The 16279-nt window shown below is 36.7% G+C and overlaps 1 protein-coding gene across 8 annotated transcripts in view; it reads left to right on the top strand.

Moving 5' to 3' along the window:
- GRB14 (growth factor receptor bound protein 14) overlaps positions 1-16279 on the top strand; it is a 58639-nt gene that overhangs the window by 25291 nt on the left and 17069 nt on the right. For all 8 annotated transcript variants that reach the window (XR_005602357.1, XR_005602358.1, XR_005602356.1 and 5 more), the window contains 3 exons: positions 8549-8705; positions 13161-13282; positions 15416-15490. Coding sequence is in view for 5 of the 8 variants with exons in the window: in XM_039555238.1 (XP_039411172.1) it covers positions 8549-8705; positions 13161-13282; positions 15416-15490 (354 nt within the window). In the remaining 3 variants the exon portion in view is untranslated. The remainder of the gene's footprint in view (positions 1-8548; positions 8706-13160; positions 13283-15415; positions 15491-16279) is intronic.

Here is a 16279-nt window from a genome sequence, read left to right as displayed (position 1 = left end):
TGAGTTCTTTGGAAAATAGAGAAGTGTGTGGATAATTTCTACCGTATTTCTAGGTTGGGGGATAAAAATACTGTTGCACTGGTAACTTTTCTCATTTTCTGTTCACTTTCTATTTGACAAACTTTGTTTTTTTTAAAAAAGAAATACTGAAGTGCCTTCTTAAGTCAGATTTTTTGAATCCACACTATGATTGTTCCATCCCTCTTTTTAAGTCCAGTTAGCCTAACTGGATATTTTTCCATCTGTCTATGGTAAGTGCATTCTAAATATTCCTATTGTATATAGTAAAATGTAAACCTGTGTATTACTATTAAATATATAAAAGCTCTTTAAAGTTAAGACTTAGCAGGCAGTGTGGAAATGAAGGACTGAAGATGGTAATACTGTAAGTTTACTAATAAGGCTAATAAGCTGATCACCTCCACTAAATTAACTTTTCATGAAGAAAAGTTCATGTGAACATACACTTTTATTAACCTGAATAATCAAGTTTGGTCTGAATATTAATCTCTTTAAGTCAAACAATAAGTTTTTTTAACTTTTATCAGAAAGGGCTTGCTTTGGGGGCAAAATATGAAACCCTTAGGCATGACCAAGACAATTTTTGTACCTTGCTGGTTATTTTCGCAATCTTCTGGGGATTTAATGATAAATAATAAGGTAGCTCTGAGGGAAGATAATGGGTCATAAAGCATGTACATTTAGCCTAAACAACTGAGCTGTATTGGGTGGACTGTATAAGCTGAACTATATGAAAGAGTGTTGTGATTCCAACACTAAGAAGTGGTGATGCTTGGCTTGAGGGACAATAGCTTGTGTACGCTTACTCAGTGGTTGGATTACGTTATGGTCTCAAATGAGTTTTGAAATTGCTTCCCCTTGTATAAAGAATTTTACCCAAGTTTCACAGAAATTTCACCATTAATTATTTTTAGTGGCGAGGAAGGTGTAAAACTCTCTTGCCTTCCTGTTCATCCATATATTGGGTTTAGATTAATTGAAAAGTCATGCATACCGTGCACTGGAGTTGAGAAGGGACCTAAGTTGGATTAGCTCTCTTTAACTGGTACTCTTAAGAAGACAGGAATAAGGAATCATTTGCCTTTCCCAGCGCCAAGAAGTTTTGCAAATAGCCTTGTGTCAGGTGTTAATGTATAAAGTTAGCATTAATAATGTAATGAAAAATAACTATGACTTATTTTTATCGTGGCTAGTAAGACATGATAAAAAATGTCTTCCACTCTGATTTAAGGGTTAATATGAGTAAGAGTCTGAAATTACTTGGCTATAGACAGCTATTCTAAAAATGAAATGTGCATTCCAAGTTCATCTTTATTTTGAAGTATCTTTCTTCATAACTGTTTAATTTTCATTATAGCTCTTCTTTTGAAGGTCTTGGGAAAAGTTATTGATACCAATCAGTGTAAACTGCATTACCCCACTGAGATTTTTCAGAATTATGATGATTACTCTAAATCACTCTAGGAACTGCTATGAACAAGATGGAGAAAAGTTTTCATAAATTTAAGAGTAGATTTTCTTCTAGGAAGAGACAGATTCAGGTGATGTTAGTGGATTCTTTCTTACCTGCCTGTTGACAGGCACTGGTGGCTCACAGATTTACAAAGCGATATCCCAAAGTTAATCTGCTGAAATAGCCCTTGGGCTTTTCCACTTTTTCAGATCTGAGCAGAAGTTAATACTCAGTGCACATCATGTGAAGTGATAGATGGAGCCTAAGCCTCCGTTTCTACTGGTGCTAGGATAGGCTGATGTTTGCCATTTAAGTTTCTTTAAATGTTAGACTGTATAACCTCCTGTTAACTATTTGCTTTTTGATTTCCGTGTTCCCTCTATTTAAACTGACAATTTTATTTCACCTAGAAAGACTAGATCTGGGAGCCTATTCTTCCATATCCGTTGTGAATAATTAATGCAAATAAATGATTTAGCTGCTCGTGGTGTGTTTATCTTGTATAAGTGCTCCTTTGACAGCTTAATCATTTGACAAGTCTGCTAATTTTCTTTCATTTCTGCTGTTCCATGGAAGTGTATTATTTTAAATTTATGCTGACAATATTTAAATTTCCTCACAACTTCCTAGTTATTTACACACATCTTAACAGCTGTATTTGAAATATCTCTTACACTGCTTTTGTTTGGAGTCCCCATAGTCTGAAAAAAATTTTGGTAAGGTAGATTAACTTGACACTCTCTATTTAAATAAATTGTTTGATCCACATCTAACTTTACTTATAAATAATGTGCATTCTTTTTAAGGAGTTTATTGTGGGTTTTACCTCTATAGATCCCTTTGTATTTCTCATTCCTTATTTGGTCCTTTGTGATAATGGCTGTTAATGGGGATAAATCTTTCCCTTTTAATCTATTTATTACTGCTATTTCTATTTACAGGATGCTGAACTTCACAGTTTTGATGTTGTTATTTAATTCTTCAGTTATCGTATTTTTTGGACCAAGTGTCATCTAATTTTCATATAGTTTACAATAATCTCACTTTCTGCTCTAAAAGTAGTTGTACTAGGAGTTAATTTTCCAAAATGGGGCAGTGACTTTCTCTAGACTTTGCCTTTTTGTTCAATTTTATACAGGGAAATGAAATCTTCTATAACTATTTTATTGCTATTTATAGCTATATTTTGTTTCTGTTGACCAATATTGTAAAATTGAATGTATCAAATTCAGGCTTAAATAATGATATTTGTATTTTAACTTCCCTGTTGTGTCTTTCAAACTCTGTTTCTCTTCAGTTTTACTGACATTGTCTTTGCCGTGATTGCATGTCAGTATTGTCCTCATTCTGCCATTTTCTCCAGTATCACGATGTGATTGTCATAACCTTTGTTTGAAAGAACTTTGCTGGTATATTTTTACACATAGCCTATTACAATTTGGAGATCTGCATAATTTAACCTCCCTTTTTATAACACAACATATTTACACATCTAAAGCAGTAGTTATGTGAGGAGGTATAAGTGCTTTACAAATCTTAACGAGTTCAATCTGTTACCTTGCTGTACAGGAACAGATTTCAGTTCCCCCACCCCATTTTGCAAAAACGAAACTGAGGGACTAATGCTGACTTGCCCAAAGTGAGGTGGCAAGTATGTCCTTTAAAAGTAAGAATTGGACCTTTTTTACCATAGGTAATATAAAGTAATTTTTGTTACTTCTTTGCATTGCTGTTGAATTTCTATTTTTGGTATGATTTTTTCATTCATGGGATTGTCATGGATGGTTGGATTAGGCAGGGCATGGAGCTTGTACCAGGAGTCTGAGGGAAGGGAGTGACTCTGTGGGCTGTGTAATAGTGCCATAGTAAATATAGTGCCACAGAAGATTATTACAGAAAATAAGTAGAAATGGTTTTAATTGATAATACATGCATACAGTTAACGTGAAATTTAACAAGTTTTTTAATACCTTCTGAAAGAATATTTTGGTCTAAAAAAATTCTTTGTGTTTTGAAGTAACAAATTTATTAATTGCTAGGGAATCTGACCTTGTCCATGGTCTTTGATTGGAATAAAGGCTGGAAATTAACAATATTTTTGCTCTTTGAAATGACATTTTAAAAAAGGTTAGATTATGGAAAAAGTATGAGGTTTTTCTAGGTTGTGGAAGGAAAGGTAGTCAATTTTCCTAGACTTTGCTCTTCCTTCTCTTGCACTTTGGTTTTGTTGCAAGACAGAATATAGATAGGAGCAGTGTTCCTTCTGCCTCTTAAAGCTATACTGTGTTCCAAATGAGAAGCCAAGACGTCTACAGTTAAACATTGTATGCACCTTGTTTTAATGACAGATCTAGATTTCTGCAAACTGTGTGAATCCTTTTGGCCTGGAAATCTTCCCTTTGGAGGAAATACTGGAAGCTGACAGTTTAACTGCAGACTGGGATATTTAAAGGGAAAATCTTGCATTCACAGCTGATAAAGAAAACAGTAAACTTTACTAACATACTATTTGTTTCTAACAAAAGTAATGAGTTAACCTCTTAAATATTTTTATGAATGCAGAATTTTGCTGATTTTCACTAAAACCGAGACAGATTATTGCTAGAAGTCGTAAACAAGTTCAAAATGCTAGAAATTTCCAAGTACCTCCATTGTAGTTAAAATATACTCCAAATTCCCCTACCCTTTGCCAATACTAATTAGCAAAAAACTTTGTCTAGCAGGCAGCAGGATTGGGAGATGGAGAACAAATGCTGCAGGCAAATAGCCTGGTTGGTGACACTAAAGGGAGGGGTTAGCAGAGTATCAGGCAACATTTCAGAAGTGTGACACCCTGGAGTGTACGACTTTTTAAGGCCTGATTTTGCATACAATAAGTCTGCATTTAACAAAAATGTGACTGAAATGATAATGAAAGTACAAAAATGTGCAGTGTTTTATTTGGGGGGAGGGGGGAATAATTTTAGAAACCATAAGCTAAAGTTAGGTGCTTTTATCTTTATAAATAAAAGTAGCCTGATTTTTTTTTTAAAGGTGCTGACTACCCACTGTGTCAGTGGCTATACAGAAGCATTAAGAATCATATAAATGTCACGTCATATTGGTGTAGGCACCTAAATATGGAACCTGTGTGCTAGTGGTTCTTTTTCTGTGGTTCTACCTGGCTTTTTTCACACGTTAGGACTGGTTTGAAATTTTAAATTCCTCAGTGCAGGGCATATGTTTGTGCTGTTTCTGCAGATTGGAACTTCCGAAACAGATGGCATGAAGATTCTGAAGAATCAGACTTGGACATCCTCTCTTGAAAGACTACGGACAGATTATTTAATTATTGTAGTGGAGGTGATGGTTGAGTGTGGAAGAAGACTCGGGGGAGCCCGGCCTTGCTTCTCTTTCTCCTCCCTCCTCCCACACTACTTACCTTATGTGCCCTTTTACTTATCCTTTGAAACAATTTCTGATTTTTTGCTTCTTTAGGTTATTTTTTATTGGAAAAACTATGGTCTTCTTTTTCTTTTCCTTTGTTAAATATTATATTGTATTTGTCAACATTTATTTTACATTCTGAACTCATTTGATTAGTGAAATACAAACAATAATTTATTTTGAAGCAACAGTTCTTATAAAAATAATTTTTGGAGGAATAAAGATGCACTGCACATAATTCTGGGATCTTGGCGGATTTTCAGTACACTGAAAAACTGAAAGAGAACATGTAGAAATGCTGTACCTCTTTGCCTGCTCCCCTAGGCAGTGAAAATGATTAATGCTTGTCATGCTGAGCTTGGTGTTTTCCTCTTTTTGGAAGATCTTGGTGCTGCTTATTTCTTACTTCCAGTGACTTAAATAGAAGCTATTGAGGTGTTTCTTCTTCTACCCTTGGGAAGAACTGAAGTCATGTATTTATAAACTAGACCGGAAAGAAGATTTCAGTGCTGCTGAGGCAACTTTTTCTGTCTACTGATAGGTATAGTCAAGGGAAGTAAAACAGCTTGCTTTGGAACAAAGTTTGAGAGTGTAGGGTAATGAAGACTGTAAGGAGTGCTTGTTCTCAATTAGCAGCTCTTTTCTTGTGTGCTACTTCTCAGAGAAATTTTTGAGAGGAAAAAAAATGGAAGAAAGTGGAGATGACAGGCCAGCCAAATGCATAGTGAGAACCACTAATAAAAATAAAGTGATCACTCAAGCTTACTTATTTCTATAGGAGGTCAGCATAGCTGCATCTTTAGCATAGCTCTGCCATGCTTTAATTCTTAGAGCATCCTCTGCTTCTAGGAAGAGAAGTATTACAACAAATTTCCAAGGAAAAATGGGGTTTTGAGTTTATCTTCTTTCATCTGATTCACTCCCCTTGGAATAAGTACATTCCCAGCAATCTTACAAGAGACTTTTCTTCAAACACAGCACAAAGTGCATACTGAGCAACTTCTAATTAAAACAACCCTCAGAGGTCACTCTAACTGATGAGATTTACACCAATTCATTAAGCAAAATGTGTGACAGAAGTTGATAAGAGTCTATTAGGTGACTGTTGTCTTCTGTTGCATCTGAATCCCTTGCAAGGAAGAGAAAAATGTCACAGCATTTGAGTTTTACAAGGTACCACATCACAGCTGTGAGCTGGGGTGATGTGTTACCTTAGACTTGAGCAGGATTTGTTTCTCTACACTGAGAAAGCTGAGTGAGAATACTCACAGAGAATATAAACTGGGTTTTTTTCTCCTTGTTTTTTTGTTGTGTTGTTTTGTTTTGCTTTAGCTGAGCTCCAGTAGTCCAAGGCCACCTCCAAGGCTTCCCGCTCCCCGAGGTGAATGGCCACAGGCAGCTCATTATCATGACTTGCATTGCCATCTTCAGCATTTTAAAAACTCTTTTTCTATTTCTTTGGCAATAAGAGTGAAGTCATCTGCACTGCGACTCTTAACCCTTTTAAAAAGAATTTCTGTTAAAATATCCGTCAAGAGCCTCAGCATGGGCTGTACGTGCTCTTGCTGTAAAACAAGCATATCACTGAACTTGATGAGTGCCTGGGGAAAACTGCAGTTGCTGCTCTGTGCCATAGAGTCCCTAGCCAGCGTGCTCACATGGATTCCCACCCTGGCTTTATTGCAAGAATATTGGGAAACAGAATAGAATATTTCAGCTGGAAGGGACTTAGAACAATCATCAATACTTGGAAAGTTGCTTCAGTTCTTTCCTTTGCTTTCCCCTTCTCTACTGTGTCTCTCCTTTCTGGCATTTCAGTCTGTAAAATCCTTTAGGTTCAGCCTAACAAAGACCTGCTGGAGAGACCAATGAAGCTGTCTCTGACCTTCAGTGCTGCCCAGAGCAGGACCTATTTTAAGGTGATGGGACACTGTTTTGTCTGGTCACCCCTACAGCCCTCCAACCCATTCACTCTGCACCCTGCCACACACACCTTTGGTTTCATCTTTGAATCATTGTAAATACTTCAGGAATTTAAATAATTCATGCTGGTTTATCCTGAATGGCCAAACATAATTTCTGTGTGCCTGGAGTAGGACTTTCGGTTGTGTGTGTGGAACCAGACTCTGCTGCAAGCAGGCTGCATTGCTGCTGGTCTCTCTTGCTTAGCAGTGGGAACACTGCCAAAGCATAGACATCTTACAAAACCAGCCATAGCCACTCCCCATGGCTGCTTTGGCAGTATTAAATTCACTAGCAGTGTGGCCTTTTTGCCTTTTGTATTAAATGGAAATACTAGGCTGCAGCTTAGGCCCATGGAAAACTTGGATCTTCTTTCTTCGAGGTCTGCCTAATTCCCTTGAAAGACTCAGCTCGAGGTGGTTGATTCATGAGTAGGGAGAGATTTTCTAGCACTTCAAGAGCATGAATTTAATGTTTGCCATATCCTGAAGATTGGTGTTGTGGCAAGGGTGGCTGCATATCGTGTGGAACTCTTGACCTGTCTACATTTATTAGATGCAATATTAAAGCAAATTATCATGGACTTCATGCTCATTTAATGTGCATGGCCAAAGTTTGGAACCAAACTGCTGTATCTGTTTAGTTCCACTGAGAAAAATAGGTTTTTGGACAGGAGTAAGGCCATCGGTGTGCTTTAAAATCTCAGTGTAGTTTACAAATGGAGTCCTTTTTCCTTGATCTGCTGTTTGGAAAGCATGAGTGAGAGGACCTGATTTTTAAAAATTATTTTTGGATTTTTTTCTGTTGGTGGGAGAGATGCAGGTGGCAGGAGATACAGTTGGAGTTCCTTGCTCACTTTCCTACCAACTTCAGCACAAACCAGAGAAGGAGCTGCCTTGACAAGTTAGGGCACAATACATTGCTTGTTGTTTATTAGATGCTTGAAATGAGCATGTATTCAGTAAGTCAGCTGTTAAGAATGACTGACAGTAACAGGCTTGTTTGTCTTTACAGTAAGAACTTGTATCTTTCTGTTTAATGAGGGGTTTACAATGGTATTTAGGTTTTGTGCATGAATTTCAGGAGAGTTGTGTCTTGCATCCTCATGAATATGGATAAATTAAAAAACTGAGAGGAATATTTTGTCAATTAAAAGCATCTTGGACACCCTTTATATTGAGGATGTGTGTGCAAGAACTCCAGTTCTTGCTTGTCAGAATTTGAAGCCACTCTGTAACATCTGGTATTATTGTCTACAGGACTGAGAGCATCTCGAGTCCAATTGCCATTCTCTGAACTAACTCCTTTATCAAATCTTTCTACAGTTCTGCAGGCATGGAGTTCTTGAGTTTCACTGTTTATGCTCTGTGGTTTCTTTTTCAGCTTACTTAAGAATGAACAGTTTCACTACATTTATTTATCTCTCCATTAACGTTTTTTTTTGAAGCTAATGCACCAGTCTGTCCAGTGGCAAGGGATGTCTGGTAGCCAAATTTAGAAGTGGAATATACTTTGCTTGGATGTTCTGTTCTCAATTATGCCATCGCACTAGAGAGGAATGGCTGCCTTTCTTGTTACATTCTGTGTGTGTGGGTTCTTGCCTCAGTCATGAAGTTGAGAGAGCAACATATATGGAGTAACCAAAGCAAAGATTAAACTTATGGGTAGAGTTTTTATTTATTGCAGGTAATCAAAGTGTATAGTGAAGATGATACTAGCAGAACTTTGGAAGTACCAAGTGATATAACAGCCAGGGATGTGTGTCAGCTCTTGATATTGAAGAACCACTATGTTGATGACCACAGCTGGACTCTCTTTGAACAACTTACCCACACAGGTTTAGGTAAGACTAATATTATATGGTGGTAAATAAGGTGTTTGGTTTTCATTTTCACATGGAAGTACAATTCCAATAGGAAGGCTTGGAAACAAAATGATGGGAAGTCTTGTGTGAATTTGTTCTTTTGTGGGGTTGTTGCTTCTGATTATTTTTGAAAGCATAGGTATAAAGTAGATTTTTTCATGGTACATTTGCTTCACACTGCTTGATCTACATCTGTAAGAATGATTTGAAAGACACTAATAGTAGTGAGACTTAAATGAGAGTTAAAATTCTCACTGTAAATTCTTCCTTGCTCTACCTTGCTTTTCTTTGGCAGTTCTTCCCCTCTTATGGGTATTTCCTGCTTATCTCTAGAAAGACTTGGATTATTTTCATTGCAAGTAAAATCCTGTTTGTTCTCAACACACCTGAGTGAAATCTCTGACGTCAGGGACAGAAAGAGGTTACACAATGCTATTTTATCTTTACTATAGGACTTGGTCTTCAGAAATATTATCAGAGTGGGCTGTCATTATTTTCCTTCACTACATTCAGTTTGGCTAAATTTATGGTGAACTCTGGGGCAGGGCTACTTTAAAAGGAAAACAAAACCCTTCCTCTAAACTTCCAGATAGAACCAATGAACTGTGTTGAAGTGATACCATGTGTAGTATTTTAAGTTGCTGATTGCAAGACATTCTGAAATCCCTTCACATCATCAGTGTTCCTCTAGTGTAGTAAAACCCCTCTTTTTCTATTATACAGTTTAAAATGTGTAATCTATGGTTTCAAAATATAACTTCTGATCTCTGTTCCTTTTTGAAGTGTATAGGTATACTTTTGCAGTATGAAAAAACATAAGGGAAATTAATTTTAGGGAGAAAGGGGATGTTTGCAGAGATGTAAAATATGCGGAACACAGGAAAGACTTTACTCAGCAAGAGATGAGTGTAGAAGCCCACTGGTGGGATGTAATATTGAACCGAAACTCAAGTTAGACAGTCTTACTTGCTTTTACAGCACTGTGTTTCACTGCTGTATTGTGTATGGTTTTGATAGGAAATTATGTTAGAAAAAATCTACCAGAAGACAAATTCCATAAGAAATATGGTTATAATTTCATCACTCAAAATTTCCATATTATTCTTGAACTTTGGCACTGTACTAGAGCTAAAAAAGATAGTACTTCTGCAACTTCAAGGGCAGTTCCATCTGCTAGTGCAAAGTGTGGCTTGAAAAAGAGGATGTTCTGGATGTCTTCCTGCTTTCTAAAATACATAGAAAACTCCATGGAGTTCCTAATTCTCAAAAGAGACTGTACTGGTACCTGGTAACTCCGGTGCTGTTTAAAAAAAAAACCACCACAAACAAAAATCACACACCCTCACAAATATGTCCCCCGGCCGCCCCCTCCCTCCCCCCCAGATATTTAAATATGGCTAAAAGCTATTGTTAGAGTCCCTTTCTCTGAATGTATCTAGGCAATCCAGCCTTGTGCATTTGTTGAAAATAAACTTGACTGTGCATCTCTGACTCAATTATGTTTAACAGCTGTAATTTAAAGATGAACTACAAAAGCTAAAACTATTTTCTGCCCTTTTACGCTCCTTTATCCTGTGAAGGCAGACACAAACGTTTTTCAAATTTCTTTTCTTGCTTTGTAACATTTCAAAGATATTTGTAACCTTTTGCACTGAATGTAGCAGCTGTAAGATGCTTCCAACTTAGAGTAAGGTCAGAGTTAAATCTGGGCTGAGGCTGTAAATGACTGCTGTAGAAGAAGAGGTAGCAAAATGGCTTTAGTAAACAGTACTATATAAATAGCAGAAGTGTTTTCTGTATTTTATAGTGTAGCTGGTGTTAGTGTAGTAACTATTGAAGAAGACACCTTTGACAAACCATGCCAGAACAACAGTGACAGTTTCTCCAGCTTTCTGTATTTGCACAGTACACTTTTTGACAAGTAGTGTGTTTTCTTCAATCTGAAGGATTTCTTGGAAGATTTCAATATTTCAATTAGTGAAATTGATTTTCCTAAGATTCTGATATCCTCAAAATTGCTGAAGACCTTAATTGACTATGCAGTTGTCTAACTGTTCCAACTGCTTTCAGTGTAGTTCTAGAAAAAGGTGAATACTTCATTTTAAAAGTAAAATTATTTCCTAGATGATGAGGTTGGCAATTCAACATTACTGGCCAAGGAAAGAAACAATTTGAGATATCCTCTATATTTTTTTTAGACTACTGAACAATAATGGAATTATTACGATATTGTTAGATCTGGTTTTGTTAGAAAGAATTAACATATTCACCTTGACTTGCTTTAAGTAATTCTTAAGAACTGGATGAGTAGCTTGAACAAATATTTTTCAAATGATGAGTTATTTTGGGATTGTTATGTTTGTTATTGTTGTATATTTTAGGATTGTTATGTTTGTTATTGTTGTATATTTTACCCTTATAAATTTGGAAAGTCTTTTTTATTTCATAAGTTAAGTGAATTGGTATTGGAAGGAGAAGTGCTGTGAGCAAATGTGTGTGTCTGTGTAAATTCCAGGATGATGTGGATTAATAATTCATCCATCAATTAGTGAACATTTTCTTTAAAATCCAACAGCTGTCTGAATACTCCTGAATTAGATATAATTGCATGAATCTTAGTGAGCTGAGCACAGTGTTCTACTTTTAATCAAGACAGACATTAATTATATCACTGGATTGTACTTTCATTTCTGTGTGGAGGTATCTGCTGTGAAGGTTTAAAAAGGAAAAAAACCCAACAAAACTCCCACCTAAACCAAATCATAAACCCACGGTCTCTATATTTCAGTTTTCACAAACATGTATGCCCTTGGTGCAGAGCTCTATTGTTGAGCATTAGGGATGGTTGTGTCCTCACTGCACCCTGCCCACTGCTGCTGCCCTGTCAGCCACGAAGCTCAGCCTTCCTCCCCACCTCCAAAGTTTTGCAGTAGCAGGGGTTCTATTTCAAATATCTGAAGTTCAGCAGTTCTTGCAGCTCTATAAATCAGTATATTTTAGAACTGTGTGTTTCTGGTATGTGTTCTCTTTATCTTAACATTTGAATTCAAACACAATTTTGAATGATTTTCACAATGTCTAAGATTATTGAAAGCAGCTGAAGTGTGCTAGATTTGGATGATGCCATGTCATGCCTACCACCACGTACCTTGGTGCTGGGAGTCCCATACTTCCACTGCAATTCCCCTGAGCAGGGCAGGCTCTGAAAACACAACAGTTTTCCATAACTGCTCTCCTTTGTAAGGGAAGTACTATCTTCACCTTGAAATTTTTCCTTTTCTGCTGAGAAATTTTTGTGCTGACTGTAAACAGTTATCTGTTCGCTTCTGCAGCTGAACACACATGTTCTAGGGCTCCTCTTTTGAGTACAGGGTAGTGCCTTGGCTAGGCACATCATCAGTGTCTTTCAGTTACATTTTGATTTCACTCTCTGCATTCTTTCAGGTAGGCTTGTAAAGCACTACCTGTGAAATAGTGCTGAGCAGTGTCTCTATTTTATATTTAAATTTTTTCCCCACTGGGTGGTTAGAGAAGAGGCTTTTTGAAATGTGTTCTGTCATATACTTCAATATTAAATCTTCCATGTGCATTAAATACTTTCCATTAGTTAAGGAGACTGTTTTGGATTGTAACAGGTACTCCTCATGTTAGAGATAGCAGTAATAAAGAGATGATAGAAAGGGAGGTAGAAACTCTCCAGTCTAGCTGGAAGACAAAAATGATCTACCTAAACTGAAGGGCAGCTTTTTCATGTCACCATTTAGGGATTTGATTCCAGGGCTTTTTTTTGGAGGGCACTCAGTGTTTACCTTCAAGAAAGTAAGTTTACTCAGTTACAAAATATTTTTTGATGTGACACCTTAAAAATAAAGAAATAGCAGCATCTTCACCCATCCTTTGAGGTGAGCACAATGTCTTATTTTTCTACCAAGAAGTAAGTCTTGAGGAAATGGTGTTTTCTTAAATGTCACAATGCCAAGCATTTAAGAGTTTTAAATGTCATCCCAGAGGAGCACTTTCTCTCTGTAAAACTGAAAGGAAAAAAAAAGCTGTTTTTAACTAAGAGCTTCAGTTCTTTACTGTATCCTTTGCCCTTGCATCTGAAGAATGAGTTTTGGAGTAGAGCAACCTGTACAAGGTTTTAAAATGCTTACTTTTCTTTCACTATTTTTGGGTATTTTTTGTTTTCTAAATTTATGGTTTTATTTGCTTCATTTAATCTGGTTACAAAATGTGATTTTCATACAGCATCCTTAATCTCTGTCTTTATGGACTCAAGAATTGGTTAAATTCAATGAAGAATGAGTTAAATTCAATGAAAGTTTAACTTTGCTCCACTTTATCTGTAAATCATGAGAGTTCTTTGTCTTCTGCTAGTCATGAGATTGATATTTGCTTTTGCTTTTTTTAAAGATTTTTTTGTTTTTCTTATAGGAAGAGCTATAGAAGACCATGAATTAGTGATGGAAGTCCAGTCAAATTGGGTAATGGAAGAGGAAACGAAACTGTATTTTAGAAAAAATTATGCAAAATATGAGTTTTTTAAAAATCCACTGGTAAGTGCTGATATTGTATCTGTGAAGCTGTGCAATTGCTGTTGCTAAAAAAGTCTTTTTTATTGAATCCAGATAGTCAGAGTTTAAATTTTTTAGTGTAACATGAGTCAAAAGGAATAATTGAGGGGGAATATGTGAGATACAGGAATGTATTGTAGTGCATGTAATCGTTGGCTGGTCCCCTTGTTACAACTGTAAAATATCCATGTTCATTTTTTATTTTTGGGGGTGATGGGAGCAGCAACAGGTTTAATTTTATTGAAATTTGCACATGGACCTAAAATGAGATAAAATTTTGCAACTCAGTGAACTTTCATCAAGTGACAACATAATATAAAATGAAACAGTGTGAGGAGGGGCACCTGTAGCAAAAATGATTATATTGCTGAAGTTAAAATTGAATGTTCTGGCCCAGGACTGCCCAATTGCAGCTTCTCCCCGCTGTAGCTAAGTGACAACGGACACAAGAGGCCATGAACAGCCATAACCTATTAGGGGTAAGTGAAAGTGAAGCCAAAGTTAGTGTACATAAGGAATGGAAAGAGAGCAGAGATATCTTGTAACTCAGGGATGTTGCCAAAGGTTAATGCTGCTGATTCAGACCTTGGCTGATGGCACAGGCCATGGAAGCAGTCCTGGCTCAGCAGAAGGGACTTGCCATCTGGTTGCTCCATGGTGTGTTTGGACCACTCCTAATGCTGTCTTTTACAAAGCCAGCTTGTTTCAGATGTAAAAAGGAGAAATACCAGAATTGTTTGAGGGCTTAAAAAGTAAAACGTGAAAGGGAACTCAAGTTATCTATCTGTGAAAAGGATAAAAAGGTAAATATAAATATAACAAAAAATGTAAGAATTCTGAGAAGTTTTTTTTTTTTATTCACCTGTGTGTCTCTGGACAAATCATGATAGATTTTTCCCAAATATGGAGATATTGCTGTACCAGTGAAAAATTTTTAAGCTTGAAATGGTCTGCAGTTAGTAAAGAGGCTTTCACAGAATCACAGAATGGGTCAACCTCCCTGCTCAAGCAGAGTTGTCCCAGAGCACATGGCACAGGATTGCATCCAGAGGGTTCTTGAATATCTCCACTGACAGAGACCTCACAATCTTTCTAGGAAATCTGTTCCAGTGTGTGGTCACCCACATAGTAAAGAAGTTCTTCCTCATATTCAGGTGGAACTTCCTGTGCATCAGTTTCTGTCTGTTGGCTCCATAGATTAAGTTTATGTATTGTTAACCAGTGAGTGGAACTGGCTGTGGAGCAGGGCAGACCTGCAGCTGCACCAGCTGCAGCAGCTGTAGCTAAGCAGGGTTCTTCTGGGTGTTCTGGTCCCAGCTGTAGCAAGAATGCTTTATCAGAATGAGTTAATATGAATTAACCCTACCAGCAGTTCAATTTCATTAAAAATGGAAATTGCTGGACATTGGGTGGTCAAGCTTGTCCAGTCCTTGAGAAAACATTGTTTGTGATGATCAAACCCTTGTCTGGTTCATATCTACATGACTACACTGAACACCCCAGCTACAGATCTGTCCCATAAATTATCCCTTGAACTTTCCTTGATAATGAAACTGGCATTTTAAATCTAGACTTTTAAACCTAACCATGTTGATATAGTCAGATTTTTTGTCAATTTGTACAATACAAAAAATTGAAGATTAAAAAAACCTGAGATGACTTTTTCTGTGTTAGCAGATGTTATTCCAAAATATTTTACTGGGTTTCTAGTGTAATGAAAACAATGGAAAACAGTACACTTTTCAGCATGTTGGCATATAGCCTCCTTACTTTGTAGCATATTGAATCCCCAGGCAAGTCTTGTATGTCAACAGCAATAGAAATTACTACTAGAAAAAAACCCACTAAGGGCCAAATATTGCAGTGTGATTTACACTGGTCTCTGAAACCCTCTTCCTGAGACTATCAGTGTTTTCTCAAAATTCTAATTTTTTCAGCAAACAATTTGTAGCATGTGTAAAATTTTGGGATGATATTAAGGTAAGCTTAAATTACTGGATCAAGGAACCTGCAGTGTCTTGCACTGCATTGAGAACTTAAATTGCACATCCAAAAGAGATTGAAAGTTTTATATTTATTTTTACGTAACTTTGATACAAATTCTTGTCGTTACAGAGCTTTTTTCCAGATCATATGATATCTTTTCCAAGTGAGACCAATGCAGCTCTAAGCCACTCTGGGATATTACAGGTATATAATCCTTGAATGAAGATGAGCCAGCACAGCTCAGAATTTCCCATTATGTGTGTTGTGTGAACATAGTTCCTTAATGCTGTTGGATCTGTTGCTAGGTTTTGAATAACTCAAGACATGGTTAATAACTTTTTTCCTCATGAGATATGAAATGATGTGTTCCTTCCAGGCAGCTATTCTATGTCCACTCTTGGAAACTTGCACATCCTTTAAGAATCAAGAAGCAACAAAACAGAAAAAAATACAGTGAAAACATTAAATACCTTTATTGGGTATTTCAGGTGAAAGACCCTTTTTCTTCCTTAAATAGGTGGAGTGCTGAACAAACGTAGCAGCAGGCTATGGTAGAATACCGAAGAACTGGTGATGTGACACAAATGGATATAAAAAAGAGTTAAATGGTTAAACTTAACGAGTAGGAAATTTAGACTGACTAGTATGATTTGTTAGCTTGAAGGCTACTGTAGCCTTCCAAAAAAATTATGGTAGGTCACTCAGTGTTAGTCATCTTTTAAGCAGACACAGGATTCTAATTTACAGTAGGAAAAATGAAATGATAATACAGAATGACCATATCAGGGATCATCGTCTTGCTTTCAAAGAGGGGAAAAATGAGTAATAAAGGTGGAAACATACACATCACTCTTGTTTGCTTGTCATTAGAAAAATTAAATAATAGAAGAGGAACTTTCCCTGGTCTTAGGACAGCAACTCTATGCATGAGTTTTGGGGATAAAGAATGATTGGAAAGGCAGCATGATAACACAGGATATTTGGGGTAGAAGT

This window comes from Corvus cornix, chromosome 7 (genome assembly GCF_000738735.6).
Source record: "Corvus cornix cornix isolate S_Up_H32 chromosome 7, ASM73873v5, whole genome shotgun sequence".
NCBI lineage: Eukaryota > Metazoa > Chordata > Aves > Passeriformes > Corvidae > Corvus > Corvus cornix.
This window is presented reverse-complemented; position numbering and strand designations above follow the sequence as displayed.